Source organism: Chaetura pelagica, unplaced genomic scaffold (assembly GCF_000747805.2).
Source record: "Chaetura pelagica isolate M959 unplaced genomic scaffold, ChaPel_1.0 scaffold271, whole genome shotgun sequence".
Taxonomy (NCBI): domain Eukaryota; kingdom Metazoa; phylum Chordata; class Aves; order Apodiformes; family Apodidae; genus Chaetura; species Chaetura pelagica.
The window spans coordinates 687,802-704,310 of record NW_009952106.1 but is presented as its reverse complement, the minus strand read 5'-3'; the positions used below and the strand labels follow the sequence as shown (position 1 = coordinate 704,310).

Here is a 16,509-nt window from a genome sequence, read left to right as displayed (position 1 = left end):
TCTTTCAATACAAAAGTAAAAAATACATAAAATATAGAAAAATACATCTCCCAGTAGTATAGCAAAGATGCAAATTCATTTGAAACATTTTGGCAGTCAAGGAGAGATTTTTACTACTGAGTAGAAAAAAAACTCATTAGCTGCAAGAAGAAAATGGGGAAAAGGAGGAGGAGGAAGAAAAGAGAGGGGGAAAAGGAGGAGGGGGAAATAAGGGATCCACAGATACAGATCGAAGCACCAGAGTTTTCAAAACAGGATGCCTCCAATTTATCACCTAGTTAAGATTAAAATAGCTGATGAAAGTTGTGTCTATCATACATTATCAGAAATTTGTAATGCAGCAGCAAAATGCAGCAACTCCTCATGTCTATATTATTGAATAATAGCCATGCAACACTACATTGATGAACTAACCTGCAGACACGGGCAGGAAAATACAGGTTCTGCCAGGACCGACAGAGGTACTTAGAGTGATCAATAACCCGAATCCAGTCTAACTCATCCATGGACACTTCAATGTAGTAGGAGTAAGACCTATGGATTGTCAAAAAGCACTGGTTAGAATATAAACAGCCATATCTTAGGTATTAAATTTCACACTTCCTTTTGCATTTTCAGTTGTGCTGAAATAAAGGCTATTTGTTCCTGCCCACAGACTTGTATCTAATATATTTAAAAGAGATCCCTATTTTCAAACTAGCTTTGAAAATAAATTCACATGCCATTATTTTAGGTCATGTTTTCAGAATGACTTAAAACATCCTAACATTTACAATCTGCAGTAATTAGATTAAACCATTGCCCCTCAAAAAAATGCAATGAAGACTTGCCACTCAGTCATAAAAATAATCATCTGCACTCCTGTGTAGAGTAAATCTAAACCACCAGTGATACAGTTGTTATTTCTATTGCCATATCAATAAAGAAAAAAAAAAACACTTCAAACTTAATTTGAAAAAAGCAAATTTACTTTATGATAATTCTCTTGTTGATTTTCTTAGCTTCTGACTGCTTCAGTTGTTTATGATACATTGTTAAACCTGTCAATACTTGCACACTCCAAAACTACCTCAACAAAAACTAAAAGTCACAAACAGAATCTGGGTCTTCCTCTTGCTTACAAATTATGTTTAGTTTATAGTTTGCTGTTAGGAGAAAGCAAACTCAAACTAAACCTTAAAAGCGACAGCTGTTTCCAAGTTACATCTGCAATAGTGATACCCAGAATGATGTAGAAATTTCACTTGTGAGATTAGTTTAGGAGTATTTTCTCTCTCTTAAAGTACTAGTCTGCAACATTCACAGGCACTTCAACAGCACCATGTTAGCATTTATCCTTTCAAACTTATTTCTAAAAGAAGAGTTCCTCTTCCAGAGTTCTACACAGACATTTTTTGTCAAATATTAATGCCTTTGTTAATATTTCATACTTTTTGCCAAGGCCTTTTGAAGGGTAGATGTCTAAAGTGGTACAGTTTAAAAATTCTTTAAATGCTAGACAACACTTAATACCTATGTATGCACTTGGAAAGTCAATGCAGAGTCTTTAAGACATCAATTGCGTCATCAGCATTCCTACTCAATCAACCAGATGTGTAATATTCACTGCACATATAAATACACTAGCATTTGAGAGATTCAGAAGTTGAGATCAAAAAGTTCCTGTCTGACTGTCCTCTGTGTGGTGAGAATTTAGGGATTCTCACATCACCAAAGCTAGACTATTGTAAATGTATAATCAATATACAACATGCTTTTTATTTGGTTTCTGAAGGGACCAAACAAAGAAAAAATACTTTAAAAATACAGTTCCCTTAGCATACACAACAGCAGGACTTTTATTTTTCTTAATGATGGCATATTTTTTGCAGAGGTAACTTGGACACCTACTCTCCTTATTACTTTTATATCTAAAATTAATCTTTTAATAACACATCTAAACTAGAGGTGCAAAACACACCTGTTAGTTTGTATTTAATTCTGTTACAAATGTACATTATCTGTATATCTATATCCAATAGACCAGAGCTTCACAGAGATAGAATGAATAGGTAGTTTAAAAAGATGTTCAACAAGAAGCCACTATGCACTTGTACAGCTTCTAAAACATCTCTTTTGGAGTCATTATTCATGTATCTCAGGAGAAAGATGCAGACAGGTGGCTGGCAATTCTTAGACTAAAAGAGTACATAGGTCAGAAAGGATGTCTAGAAAAAGCGAGGACAATCTTACAGCAAGTTCCTTAATGTCTTGGCTGGTGAAGTCCTGCATATCTCCAAGGACTGACATGCATAACCCTCTCCACCCAAACTCTTCCCATAATCAACTGTCTCATTATGAAATTTTTTCCTAATATATAATAGGAACTGCCCTTGTTGCTTATGTCCACAGCTCTTTGTCCTCCCAGTACACAGCAGAAAGAGGAATCTGCGTGAAGAGCCCTAAGCTCCTCCTTCCAAGCCCTCTGCTCTTAAAACAGCAAGTTGTCTCAGCACTTGTACCCTGTGCTCAAGCCCTTATCTTCTGGGCGTCCAGCTGAATTCACTCCAGCATGTCAGTACCTTATACTGAGGAGCCCACAACTGAACCAAGTACTCCAAATGCTTCCTTTCTGTCCTGGTTTGAGCCAGGAGGAAGCCAATTTTTCTTTTTACTGATTTTTTTTTTTTCCTTCAGTAAGCTTTCTTGTAACTAGCAACAGTGTGTTCTGCTAAGCTGATAAGACAGAGGAATGTTTTTCTAACTACTGAGGCTTCAAGGCCGCACCTGCACTCTGCCAGCTCAGACACTGTGGGGAGATCTGTGACCCCCCCGTAGGAGGCTGAGTTAGACGGACAGCAAAATTGGCCAAAGATATTCCATTCCATATATCTACGTAAGCTCAAAGGAAGGTCAGAGATCACAGAAGACAACTTCCTTCCTTCTTCTTTTTCCCCTCTCTTCCGTCCATGGCCGGCGTCCAGGGAGGACTCTGTCCATCCATCACCGTCGATCCTCAGGCTTGATCTCTCGTGACCCCCATAACTCTCTGCTTTCTCCAGCAGCAGCTCCGGGTTTCCTCGGGACTCTTCCCAGTTCAGGGAAGTGCTGTGGGAGTTGCTGGGGTGGGGGGAGGCGAGAGGCTTTTTGCCCATTCCTGAACATATCTGTACATAATTGTATATATTTTCTTGTATCATTCATTAGTGTTTTAATTAAAGCTGTGTAGTTTAGTTTTCAATCCAGCCAAGTCTCTCTCTTTTTCTCTCTCTCCTTCCCTACCTGGGTTGGGGGAGGGGGGATCGAGAGCATTGTTGTCTGACCTGAGTCAAACTCTGACACTTTCCCATTTATCTTAACTGTGCTACTGGAAGTGGGGCAGGGAAACCTAACAATTCAGGTACTATACCTGATTGGAAGCAAACGGAAGTCCTACAGATAACTTCCCATTCCCATACCACTGCACCCTCAGCATTTTATAAAGACAAAACACTCTGAAGTGGAGGTTGCTATTGTCTGATATTCTGTCATGAACAATGATTTGCTCTACAAATTTCAGAGGAAGGGCATAGGACACCAAGCAACAGATAAATTGTTATTAAGTTGTCCCAAGGAGAGGGGTTATTCCCTGAATTTCAGCAGCTGCTGAGTTACACCTTGCAGATGAGAGGCATTTCACCACTTACAAGCTCTCTAAAAATTGCTAAGGAACTCCTCATTATTAGTATGTCTCTAATACTTTTCCAAATTTGTAACACTGGTCAAGAAGTTGGTTAATAGTTTTGGTTCTGCTTCTAGGACAGGCTGTATAATACTGTATTAAATAGTTCCTTGTCCCTTCAAAGGTTTACTTTTTCATTTTTCCAAAAGGATTGGAGCAGAAGCATAAATTTCAGCTAACTGAATAAGGATAAATTACTTAAAACAATGTAATAGCTAAATATTAATGCAGTTTGTTTTGAATGATTAAGTGTAATTAATATTTTTAAGTAAATTACAAAAAATAAAAATAATCAACAGTAAAACATCAGTACCCTCTGTTCTAAAATAACACATCAATTTATAAAATGAAGATAGTCAATTAGTCAGATAAAAAGGAGCTTGCAATTTTCCTACTTAAGCAGTCACTCGATTGTTCAAATATGCATAGTTTTATCTTTAATGCATTTGGTAATAATCTAACGTGGCCTAGTATAAATTAGCTATGTCATCCATGATAGTTCATGCTTCACCAGTCTCACCATGAAGTGGATACTAATAACAACTGTAGTTAATCCGTAATTCACATTCTAAATAAATTTTACTATATCTGAATCGTTGTCACTGTTATTTCTTAACAATTTTTATATCTTGAAAAAATATTAGCAAATATTCATTTAATGTTCGGAATGTAAATATGCAAAAAAATGGTTTCTGCAAAAAGAACTAGAATATTGTTTTTCAAACTGAAATAAAACCAGTTGAAAACTAAGTGGCAAATAGAAAACAAAACAATTTTGTATGGAAACTTTCAGTAGTAATATAAAGTATTTAACGAAGACACAAAACATACATTGAATTACTATGAAATAGTTTAGTATCAGTTTTTTTCAAATAAAATTTGCTCTTTTCATCTTCAACACCATGCCATGCTGTTTCTATAAAATATTTAATGAATGTTTCATATTGGTATATTACCACCAAGCACAAAATGCATTACTTTCCCTTTTTATGTCACCTTGGCACCTACCGACTATCTCTGTCCCATAGGAGGATTCGTATGTGGTTGATTATTGACGGCTGCCCTAGTTTAATTTCAATCCCAGAACGGCAGTCGTCATCAATCGGGTGTCGAGAGAAGCCATGATCCAAGTCATAGTTCTGAGTATCTCCATCTAATAAAGCAGACTTCAGCTCTCCTTTTACAACTTGTGCTCCATACTTCATTGTTGCAATATTTTCTCCTGGGACTAAGAAGAAAAGGAAATAATGGCAATTTTTATATTCGCATAATGCAAATTAGATGTTCTGAACATTAGCTGTATTAGGATGGAACAAAGACTTATTGCCTGTATCCCTTGTTGGCCACAAACATATACTCAAGAGAAAAAAAAAATACAAAAAGAAAGGCATTTTAGAAATGTTGCTTTATCCATTTCATTTGGTGAGGCACTGGAACAGGCTGCCCAGGGAGCTGATGGAGGCACCGTCCCTGGAGGTGTTAGAAACAAGTCAACGTAGTGTTTCAGGAGATCGTATAGGGGTTAGAGGTTGTAAAACACACGGTTGGACTTGATCTCTTAAAGGTCTTTTCCAACCTTGATGATTCTATAATTTGACGTCCCCTAGGTCTCTCCAGTAGTAATAAGTAATGATGGTAGTAATAATAAGTCATTATTTACTACTATGTAGTATCTATATTCTTAGTTTCCTTAATGATTTTAGAGAATTCTATTGCACCTTCCTTGTATGATCACCATTTTTTTCATGGTTTTACAATTTTGGCCTATTTAGTCTCTCCTTGTGATCAGCCTCTCACCATATCTCAATTTTTTTGCCCTTTCTTTGCAATCTTTTTGTTCTATTTTCAACTGGTTTTTGTTTATTTTGGTTGTTTGTTTTGTTTTTTTTAAGTGGAAGAAAACTAAAAATCACATAAAATGTTCAAGATGGGGGAGCATCATGAATTTGCAGAGTAGTATAAACAGCAGTATAGCTATACAAGCTTCCAGTACTAAATCTAAACAAACCTGAGTGAAATGGAAAATGTTTGGCTCCTTGGGCATTGAACCAACATGATAAAGTAAGTTTTTTATGTCACCATTTCACAGCAATAAACCTGTTACATCCTATCAACGTATCTTCCATCAAGATAACTGTGAATAATGATCCCTAACTTCAACTACAAAACAATACAGTGATGAACCTCCAAATTAAAAAGACATTTTTAACAATTTCATTGAGGACAGACCCTAGAAAAATGCAATCTGAAAACTCAATTAATAAAAGCTGCACCAAGCTCTTCAGGCAGGTTGGTAAGCGAAGTATCAGTTTTTAACAGGATGTTAACTTAAACATCTAAAGAGCAGAATATGATGTGGCAAAATTTTAACTGTATTGTGTACTACTACATAAATGTACATCTATGGAATTGCAAGTGATCGTCAATGTTTCCATAAACAGGAAAAAGCCTGAACTAGTACTAAAGCAACATACAAGTTCAGTTCTCCAAAGAGGTGTGATTTTTACAAAACTAGAAATGTTGAAGAGTATATTATTACTGAAATATAAATATGCAGAAAAAGAAGTCAGAAAATGCCATTTAATTTTTTATCTACTGCACAGTCAACAGGATGTCTTGCATGCTAAGACTTTTACAATACTCTATTATTGTCATATGCTTAAATATAAATATCTGTAACTTCCAAGAGAGAAGAATGGGGAGATGAGGTTCTGAGAAAGTGGTTCTTCTCAGAGCTTATCATGCATGACTCACAGAACATTTAACTATTCTTTGTTGTGGAGCAAATCAGACATTAGATAGCAAGCTATTTTTCTAAAGCTCAGTGTTAGATATTCTCATTGAATCAAGGGAGAGGACAGACAAAAGTTAAACAAAAGGCTTCTCACACTTTTTAGGCTTCCATTAATACAATTTTCAAAGATATGTTTATAGTACTTGGGCAAGCATGCGAAGACTAATAGAAAGATCAAAACTAGTGGAGAAAAGACTAAAATCTTCACAAAGTATAAAACAAGACACCATTTAAATATTATATATCCCACAGCAAATGCATTTCTACTTTTCATGGTTTTGTAAATTTTTTTCTTTTAAAAGAGCAACTCCTCTAGGAAAATACACTCTCACAGCACTCATGTTTCAACAATATTTGAGATACAAAGCAAGAAAATATGCTGACTAATATTTGAGGAATAGAAATAGCAAAACCAGGAAGTACCAAGTTATTTCATTATGTAAGCCTTTTAAAACACAAAACAATAGATACAACCTCAACCATATAGTCTAGACAACTATTGTCACTAAATGAGAAAAAAAAACAGCAAACAAAAAATGTGATGCTCACTTAACATGCCCCTATAGTTGAGGTCCATGTCCCGACTCTCAGAGCGAATCTTAATGGCATCTAGGATGGCATCAGGTGACAATAATCCAGAAGGTCTTACAACATTCAGTAATTCTGTTAGACTCATTAGTGGCAAACGGACTGCTTGCATGATTTCAGCATGGTTTTCCTTGGGGTTATGTTTACACCAATTCATCAAGGCTTGGAAAATGTCTTTCTCAGGAGCTGCAAATGAGTCCCTCAGTACAATACTCAAAAGAGCAGTCTGGAAAAGAAAAAAACAAAACAAAACCAAACAAACAGAATTTTTTTTAAAAGGGAAAAAAAAAAGTAATTAAAATAAAGCTAAAACTAATAGGTATTTTAAGTTGTAGCTACTAAAATTAATGTCCACAGGAGAGACTGCCTGAAACTGTAGCTTGTTCTGGTTACTTCTGCAAGAATTGTAGCATCCAACATGTAAATAATAGGTAACAATATAAATCCACTAGGAGAAATAAGTCAAGAATGTAAAATCAATTTAATTCCAGTTACTTCAAATTTACTTTTGATTTAAGAAATTATTTCTGGATTTGGTAGCACAGTTCAAAGCATTCCTTTAAACTTTGGATGGTATAGGACCACTGATGAGAAAAATAAAGTGGGGCTTGGAATCACATTTTTAAACCATTTCTAACTTACTGGAATTTCCCTCCCCTTCTCTCTCTCTTTTGGTACCAACTTAGAATCAGCAGGTAAAAACTTCAGTGGCTCTTAATTATGCAGAAAAACCACTGACTGGAAAATGAGAATGAAAATAATTGAACAGCTTTTTGGTTTTCACTTAGCTAGCAGAATAATTAGAAGCTTGCCTAAGAAAAGGTTAAATTTCTCATACATACCAGGACTGGCCATGCAAAAGATGGCATAAATTATGCACTTCACGATGAATGACATTTGCTGATTTCTTTATTAATACTATGTTCTCAGAGCTCAGATTTAACAAACTGTGCATCAGAAAGTACAGTAGAGAAAAAAAACACATTTTTTTTCCCCTACACAACTAGTAAGTTAGTCGGCACAGTGTCTTGCACTTATTCTAGGAGTAGACCCACCACAGCTTTTCCACTAAAAATATACGTATAATTAAATGACAATTAATTCCCAATGCTCTGCTGCTTCATGTGAAGATCACTTGAGAACACTGTTACCACTGTTATGTCCTGCTCAAAGACCACTCCAGAGAAAGTAGAAAATTTAAGCCTCACAGGACAGCCTGACTCAGGAAAAAATATTGATGCAACTAACAACAAGAAAACCAAAACACAAAAAAACCCAAGCCACCCAAAAAACCCAAAAAATTACCATATTTTGTAATTTCAGAACATGGTGATAATCAGCAACATAAATCACAGCAACCTTCAGAATCATTCAACTTAACACAGTACAAACACCCACCACAAAGACAGTATGTGTCAAGAAATTAATAGAACAGAGCATCTTGTCCTATCTACACATCTTCACTATATATATATATATTATTTATATTATTTCAAGAACAGATGAAAGAAAGACAAATTAAGATTGGATTGCATCCTCCCATTTCTCAAAATACTCCACCAGATTGAATATATTTAGCTATACTGACTGGTCAAAATTAAATACCTAAAAAATTCAGAACAAATCACCAGGATTTTCAGTTCAGCTTGGCTTCAACTCTTCCAACTGTCACAGTTTCACCAGTATGAAACAATACCCATTAACTAACATATAAACTTCTATGTGGTGCCGCCATTGGTAATTTAACATAAAGTTTTATACAGATTAAAATAAACATTCCTGGAGAAAAAAGTGCAAACAGAAGATATACCTTAGAAAGTGACAGGAAGCCTTCGCTGGAGAGCACTTCTTGGGCGTTTCTATCCATGAACATGCAGCACATACAAGTTAATTTGGGAAGGGAATAAAGGCTGGCAACATCAAATGTCATACAGACATTCTGAATATTAAGTATTGTGCAAAGATACTCAGATGTGGAATCTTCCAGTTCTGGGAATCCATATTTATGTGCTAGGCTTAGGAAGTCTAAGAGAACCTCCTCTTTCTCATCTCGTAGTGTAGCACGACCAGTGTAAATATATTTCAGCAGCATGGTAAAGGCTTCTGCAGTGGTGTCCTCAAGAGGAATTTCTGCTTCAGGCTGAGATTCTCTCATGCCACCATACAATAATGCTCTGTAAGGAAGATAAAACTTGGAATGTTTATATCCTGATTAAAAAAACCCAAAAAAAGTAGAGAGAAAGGAATAAATTACTATTTACAGCAAGGTGAATGCAAAGGGGACACAGTCTAATAATCTACAAAAGAAAAACCTTTATATTTGGCATTTAAAGTGTAGTTCTGAAAGTGGCTGCACAAGAATAAGATTTTAATGCAACACATTTTTATCCTACACAATTCCTCCATTTCCACTTGCAAAGCAGAATCTGAGATATGATTCTTGTATCTTCTTTTTCAATATAGTGCTATCAGTGAGAAAGAAAAAAAAAAATTTGAGAAAGCAAGTGAAACCAATAGTTCACCACTATAACAGCAGAGGCAACTAAGCAAATCTTGGGATTCTTGATCCTCTGTTCCTTACTCTAAACTCAGCAAAGAGCAGATGAAATCCTGCATCCTGAGAAAAACCAAAGTGCTCAAAATCATGTTTTTAAATATGATAGACTGTTTGGACACAATTTGCATTCACACTTCAGTTATTATCCCTCTGACAAAATTAACTGGAAGATTACTGGGAAGTTCTATTAGTTAAACGCAGAATGAAAAATGCCCAGCTCTTAAAAAGGCTCAATTACTATTACTCCTAGTTTTAGAAAATGTATTTTGTGACCTGTATCAGCCAGATCTCTTTAAATATGCAATTCCAATTTGTCAAAATTAATCTTTCTAACTGAGTATATTCCATATATTCTATACCATCCATGCTCTGAGAAATGAAAACAATTTTACAGCAAAACTTTTCAGTTCTGAAGTTACCTAGCACTTGAATTTGTGAAACCACCTTCAAAATCCAATTTAATGAAGGTCAAAAGAATAACATCATGACACGGTATTTATCCATTTATATTTGGACACAATGATTTGATGTGCTGGGAAACATTCCCACAGAAAAGGTCACACTCAATGGACAGACGATTACACCCTGAAAAGTTCATAGAGAAACAATGTTTATCTTATCTGCATGAAAATTTCCTGTGAGCCTGACAAGAAGCTATACTTCACCTGAAATAATGGCACCTAGCAGCCAGGATCACTCTGTGTGCTGGAAAACGTTTCTTCTCTACAATAAAGGTAACGTCACTATATTCTTCCCCATTCATTAGAGCACCAATGTGCTCTGACAGAATGTGAACATGGTCAATCTCACCCACAGCTGTGTAAGGACGAAGTGGATGGCTGTTACTCATCTTGGAGGGATGGTGATATTGGTAGCCTAAAGGGAAAAAGAAAACCATCAGTATTATAAAGGGTACAAATATTAAAAAATTACAAAGATCAAGTTGCAACTAGTGTAAGATACTATATATTATAAGACAAAATTAAACCAAGGGGTTTTCTATTAAAGCTCATTTACAACAGGGCTTGATGCAGTTTGCAGAGAGCCAACAAACTATTTCAGAGAATTCTGTCACCTTGTTGTTCTGTCAATATACCAACTTAAATTTAAAAAGCTTCCAACAAAAGGAATTAATAATTAAACCATTTAAATAAAATTTCCATTAGAAAGCAATTTTATCTAAATTTAAATGCACATAAAAGAGAAATAAATAAATAAATTGACCAAGTAAGCATAGTTTTAACTCTCACAGCTCTACTAAAAGCAGTGATGAGTAAAAAAAAAAATAATTAGAAAATCAGTGGTTTTGCAGAATAATAATCAATTTTCCAGAACTGAGAGAAAATAAAAATTGGGATAACTTTTAATAAATAAAAGGCAAAGTATGTCAAAGAGCAAAGCATTACAGCATGCAATTAAATTTCCTTACCCTTTCTACTCAAGTTTTCTTGAGGCTTTCTTGCTCTTTCATACATGTAAAAAAATAAAATCCCTAATACCTCTCAGTCATCAAAGCAGGAGACTTCACTAAAATACTATACAGATCAATGCATTAGTCATATCTTTTATGGGATTATTTGTTACTTCTTAACTCACAAGAGGTTTGGGGTTTGTTAGTTTTGGTTTATTTCAGTGAGAAACTTTCTGTTGTCTCAGTAGCAAAAGCACCCACAAGAGAAGTTTGGTCTTAAATCCGCTTCTACCATTATACTTTGGTTTACTTTTAAATAAAAAGAGGTAGGCTGTTTCAGGTAATAATCATACACATTTTCAGAGACACCTTCTTTGCTCCAATGACTATCCACTTTTCAAATGGACTAATACTTAGTGCTGAAGAAAGATGGTATACCACAAGAAGCAGGAAAATGATGATGTCATACCCTGCACGCAGCTAACGCATTCATAATTCAAGTGAAATATTCGTGACATGAATGCATTTTTAACCTGTATTTTTAAAAAGTATCATGAGAAAATACACAATTGTTTCCAGTCATTTCCACCCCAACAATGACAATACTTGCACAGGGGATTGCTTATGATTTGCACTTCTCTAACACCTGGAAATGCTTAAGACAAAATTAAGATACTGTATAAATACAGTCCTAAAGAACTTTGACCTAAACTAGAAAAGTGACAGGAACAGGTAGTAAGTTTTTATAAAAATACAGCACACTAAAGTGATAGTACAAATCACACCATAAATGAGAACAAAAACACAGCCTTCCTCAGGCTGCCTCTGCTCCTTGAATTAGAAGCTGTGTGCCTGCGTAACCACTAGAGCATGGAACCAGCAATACTGGCTGAGACACTCAAGGAAGCCTAACCATGAGAACACAGAATACTGTACAGTCTTCTATCCTCCTAGATATCCTATGGGTTTTCAAAACAACAGACTGTTTCTTCCATTTGCAGTGGTTAATTTAAAATTAGCTAGGACAACTGAATTGAACACATTTATGAAATATACACTTCCAGTAACATTTAGTTTGTAACAAGCAAGATTAACTTAACTAATGTCAGTCCAGTTGCATGTATTTATGCTAACAATAATATTTATTACAATATAATTATTTGAGAGCTTATAAAAATAGTAAAAACCAAATCCCCTCAAAATGTAAAATCTTTTATTACACCAAAGGAACAAACAAAAGGATGTAGGTTACAGAGCTGCAAATCTCAAGCCTCGATGCTCTCGAGATTTGTGTACCTTACGAGTCTGCAATTGCTGTTGTTGCTGTTCATGGGTAATCATCAATCAAACTATTCATGAGTTACGTGCACATTATCAAGCAACTCTGTACTACATCTCTTCTGCTAGTCCCAGTTTTGACTGATCAGGGAAGTTCACTTAAGATACTCCATACATATGCAAGTACAGGCACATTTTCGTTTTAAAATCTGTATTTTAAAATCCAATTTTTCTACATTCTTCTTTGTTTCTTTCATCCACTCTTACCTCTAAAAACAAAGAACAGGTACTACCTGCATGAAAGTGAGACTATCAAAGTGTTAAAGATAAGGGAATGCCATCAGCTGCACACTAAGTTTGCTTTCAGTAGCTACGGATGTTGTCAGGTGCCCACAGGGTGAAAAGTTCAAGGGAAAATTGTTTCCGTTTCAGGTTAAATAAGCAAATAAAATCAAAAGCACACTTCCCTCTCAAGGGTACATAAACCTCTCTCTAAACAGTGTATAGAAGAGAGCAAGTCTGAACTGGGCACATTTGCTAAAAAGCCAGTCTTTATGAGCATCAAGATCCTAAACTACAGCAAGCTATGAAAGTAGAAATTGAACTTACACACACTGGTTTCTGTAAGAAAAAGCTGTTTTGATGTTTAATGCTTTCCAAATTGCTGGTACAATTCCCATTCTAAACTATCAGTGTCAAACAAGAACATGCTGATCACAGGGACTGCAACACAAAGGCTGGCTAGAAGCCTCTGGCTGAGGAGCCTTTCAAACCCTTGAATGACACAAAGTACACTAGTACATTGAAGAAGCACTCAAATTCATTTATTTACTACTACACATTTCCAGTTCAAATTTCACCTGGATTATGGATTTTCTATATAAAGCAGCCCAGTGAGAGCAGTCCTACATCCAAAATCTAGAACAAAATAATACATGACTTCAGATCTATCCACACTGGATTAATTAGTAGTACAAATTCAGTCAAGCCCTTGAAGTAACCTGCACATTAACTGTTAGAAGAAGTAAAAACTAAAGTACTGCTTTAGTTGTAGTAAGTTGCTGTGAGCTGACAACTGCTCTGTACAGCTAAAAATTTATTTTTCTAGTTACAATTCAAAGTATTATTTATTATTAAAAAATATGGCAGCTGTTGGGAGCTTGGAAACCACTTCCTGAATATCCCTCTGGCATCTTCTGTCACCAAACAATATCACCCCTTTCAGAGAATATAGGTGTTACCCTTCTTGGAGGTCGAAGAACACAACCAACTTCAGACTAATAGGCCAAGCCATCTACAAGCCTCCTGCCAGCACCACAACCAATTTCCAGGAGTTATTTAGAGCTAATTAACTGCTTCAGGAGTCAGCTGCTGCAGCTTTGGTTCATGCCACAGAAATAAACAGAACAGTCTTCTCAAATAGAGTTTGCGGCACGATTAAAACTGCAACAATCTCAAGGGGCATCTGTTAAGTCAGAAGATTTACAAAACATTTCCAAAGACCCCATCAGAAAACACTCTTCTTGGTAGCCCTCTCCAAAACTAAGCCTGTGAAAAACATGGTCCAGTATTTATTACATAAGGCAATATGCACTATTACACAATGTGTGTCATAGTTAGAAAAACAACAACTTCCCCACAGTTTTCAGCTTGCTGCATTTATTTTTAGCACGCAATATGTAACACCTTACAGCATACAAAAACAAGATCTAGAAAATGCAGTAACAACAGCAAAACCCCAATGACATCTTTATTGAGGCTCTGGTTTGAGAGCTGTTTAAAGTTGATTGGTACTCAAGTCATTTCCTCTCCTCATATGGGCTATCGCTAAAGAGTGTGCCATACATACCATTGTTTCAAATAATATGGTTTTGTTTTTTAATGGATACACAGATCTTTTTATATATAAATATTTTGTTCTTGTAAGCTCAGGTACAATATGCCAACAGTATGAATTTACAAATACAGAGTCTGGAAGATCAAGTAAAATAAAGTCATAGAACTTCTAAGTCTCTTCTCCAATCCTTCTGTTGTGACAGGATTAGAAGAAAAGCAGATATTAACTCTGGTTAATGATAAACAGCCACATAATTCAATAACAGCATTCTAAACAACAAACAAAAATGTTCTGAATTAAAGTGTATGGGAAGTTATGCACCATTCATCTGCAAGCAAATTCTCATTACTGAAGTGCTGTAGAGCTAACACTTTACCTTCTGTTTAGAGACATATTTCTCCGAGAGAAGAGCAGAAATACGTGAAATACATTTAGCTAAATGCAGATTATCTATTAACACACATATCAAATAGGTATTACTGCACTCAATGCAGCCACACATATCAAATAGGTATTACTGCACTCAAGTAATTTTAATTAACCTACTCACCGGTTAAAATGGCATAGAACTAAACCCTTAAGTTAAAATGTTAAGAAAATACATGGGTCCACTCACCACTAAAGCTGTCTGAAGATCTACAATGGATGTAGCCTGTAGGCAGATTGCCAGCTTCCTGAAAATTAGGGTTCTTCGCCATTCTGAACAACAGAGAGACTAAACAGCAAGTTCATAGAAATGCTATTCAGCAACATCCAGCTGCACAACAACAAGTGTACCATTTCCTGAAACAATGCACAAAATATTTACCATTAGAAACTGGGGGGATGTAGCCTCTGGCAAAAGTGAGTGAGATGCATATTTCTCAACTAAAATTTTCATGGAAATAAATTGTTAAAATACTCCCGTTCTATAGGAAAACTTGTAATAATGTTACAAGATAACATTAGAATTTAATTCTGACCATATTTTTAACCACCAAAAAAGATAACATATCGCCATTCATTTGTTCCTTAAAAACCACAAAAATTTCACCTTGACATTCTCACTACAGCATTAATGTCCTTAAGAACATCACTTTTTCCACACAGGTGTCCTAATTAAACCAGGTCTATAAAAACTGTATCACACACATTTCATTCCCCACGTATCCAAATTTCTCCAAGTGTTCTTGCCTAGCTAAAGGTTTTGGAGTTTTGGGTTTTTCTGTTGTTTTGTGTGTGTGTGCATTTTGTGTGTGTGTGTTTTTTGTTTGTGGGGTTTTTTGTTATTACTGGTTTTGTTTTGTTTGCTTGGGGTTTTTTTGTTTGGTTTTGTTTTTTACAATACTTCAGGCAGTTGGTACATCTTTCTCCTGTGCAAGCCTTTAATTTTACAAACAAAAAAACAAAACTGCAGGGTGAGGAAATCCAGAAATATAGAGGCTTTATTTGTTTAAATATAATAAACATAATTATTATCTCTCAACATTCCGGATTATTGATACTCTAGTCACCATACCTGCCAGCAGGAAAAATAAACCAGTTATAATTTGCTAAACAGGTGATACCTTGCTCTATAAATTCTCTGGCAAGAGATGCTCTAATAAACTTTAAAGCATATGATTAAAGCAGCAAGGAGGGAGTAGGAAGAAAAAATATTTTTTGATAATCTCATGAACTGGAAAGTAACCACACCTTAATCTGACAACCTCCTGTTTTGGAGAATAACATGTAATATCTAAATATTTGTTCCTACAAGTAACTTAAGTTATTAAACTGACTTGTATTATCAAAATGTATTAAAAAGGTAAATTATGAAAATTATTGGTGTTTGTGTTTTTTTTAGATAAATATGAGTGATCAGATGCCATTAGAACAGTATGTTTCAAGAACCTGGTTTACATACTTACAACAGAAGACATGCCAATTAAGCCTGCATTATGAGCAGGCTTAAATTAGATCTTAAAACGCACGAAAAATTAAGTGATCCCAGAACATGTTTTGGGAGGGGTCTGTGTGCTGGGCTTTGAAAATAACACAAGCAAAGACCATTGGTGGGCAAGCAACATTACAGGCAGATTGCTAACAAGTCAACAACAAGTGTTGGGTTTTTTTAAGGCTGAAAATAGCGCGTTTTTTTCTGTGTCAAAAGGCATTTCAATGCATCACAGCAGTGCATAACGTGGAGGACTTGTTACGTACTTGTTAAGTACTAAGACCCCAGAAGAACCTGTGAAAATACTATGTGCGCTATCAAAGGGTGAAAATACTGAACTAACGCAAACCATACAAAACCATAAGCTTTCAGAAGGCCCCGACAGGCTCCCGCCGAGCGCGGGGCAGGCGGACGAGGGCAGGTGCAGCG

General features: G+C 35.6%; 1 protein-coding gene across 1 annotated transcript in view; it reads right to left on the bottom strand.

Moving 5' to 3' along the window:
* BTBD9 (BTB (POZ) domain containing 9) overlaps positions 1 to 14,957 on the bottom strand; it is a 113,531-nt gene extending 98,574 nt beyond the window's left edge. Inside the window, exons 1-6 of the mRNA XM_010006010.1 lie at positions 14,782 to 14,957; positions 10,305 to 10,515; positions 8,893 to 9,256; positions 7,044 to 7,308; positions 4,709 to 4,928; positions 415 to 534 (exon numbers count right to left, since the gene is read on the bottom strand). Of these exons, the coding sequence (XP_010004312.1) occupies positions 415 to 534; positions 4,709 to 4,928; positions 7,044 to 7,308; positions 8,893 to 9,256; positions 10,305 to 10,515; positions 14,782 to 14,863 (1,262 nt within the window). The 5' untranslated portion in view covers positions 14,864 to 14,957. The remainder of the gene's footprint in view (positions 1 to 414; positions 535 to 4,708; positions 4,929 to 7,043; positions 7,309 to 8,892; positions 9,257 to 10,304; positions 10,516 to 14,781) is intronic.
* Between the last annotated feature and the right edge of the window lie 1,552 nt (positions 14,958 to 16,509).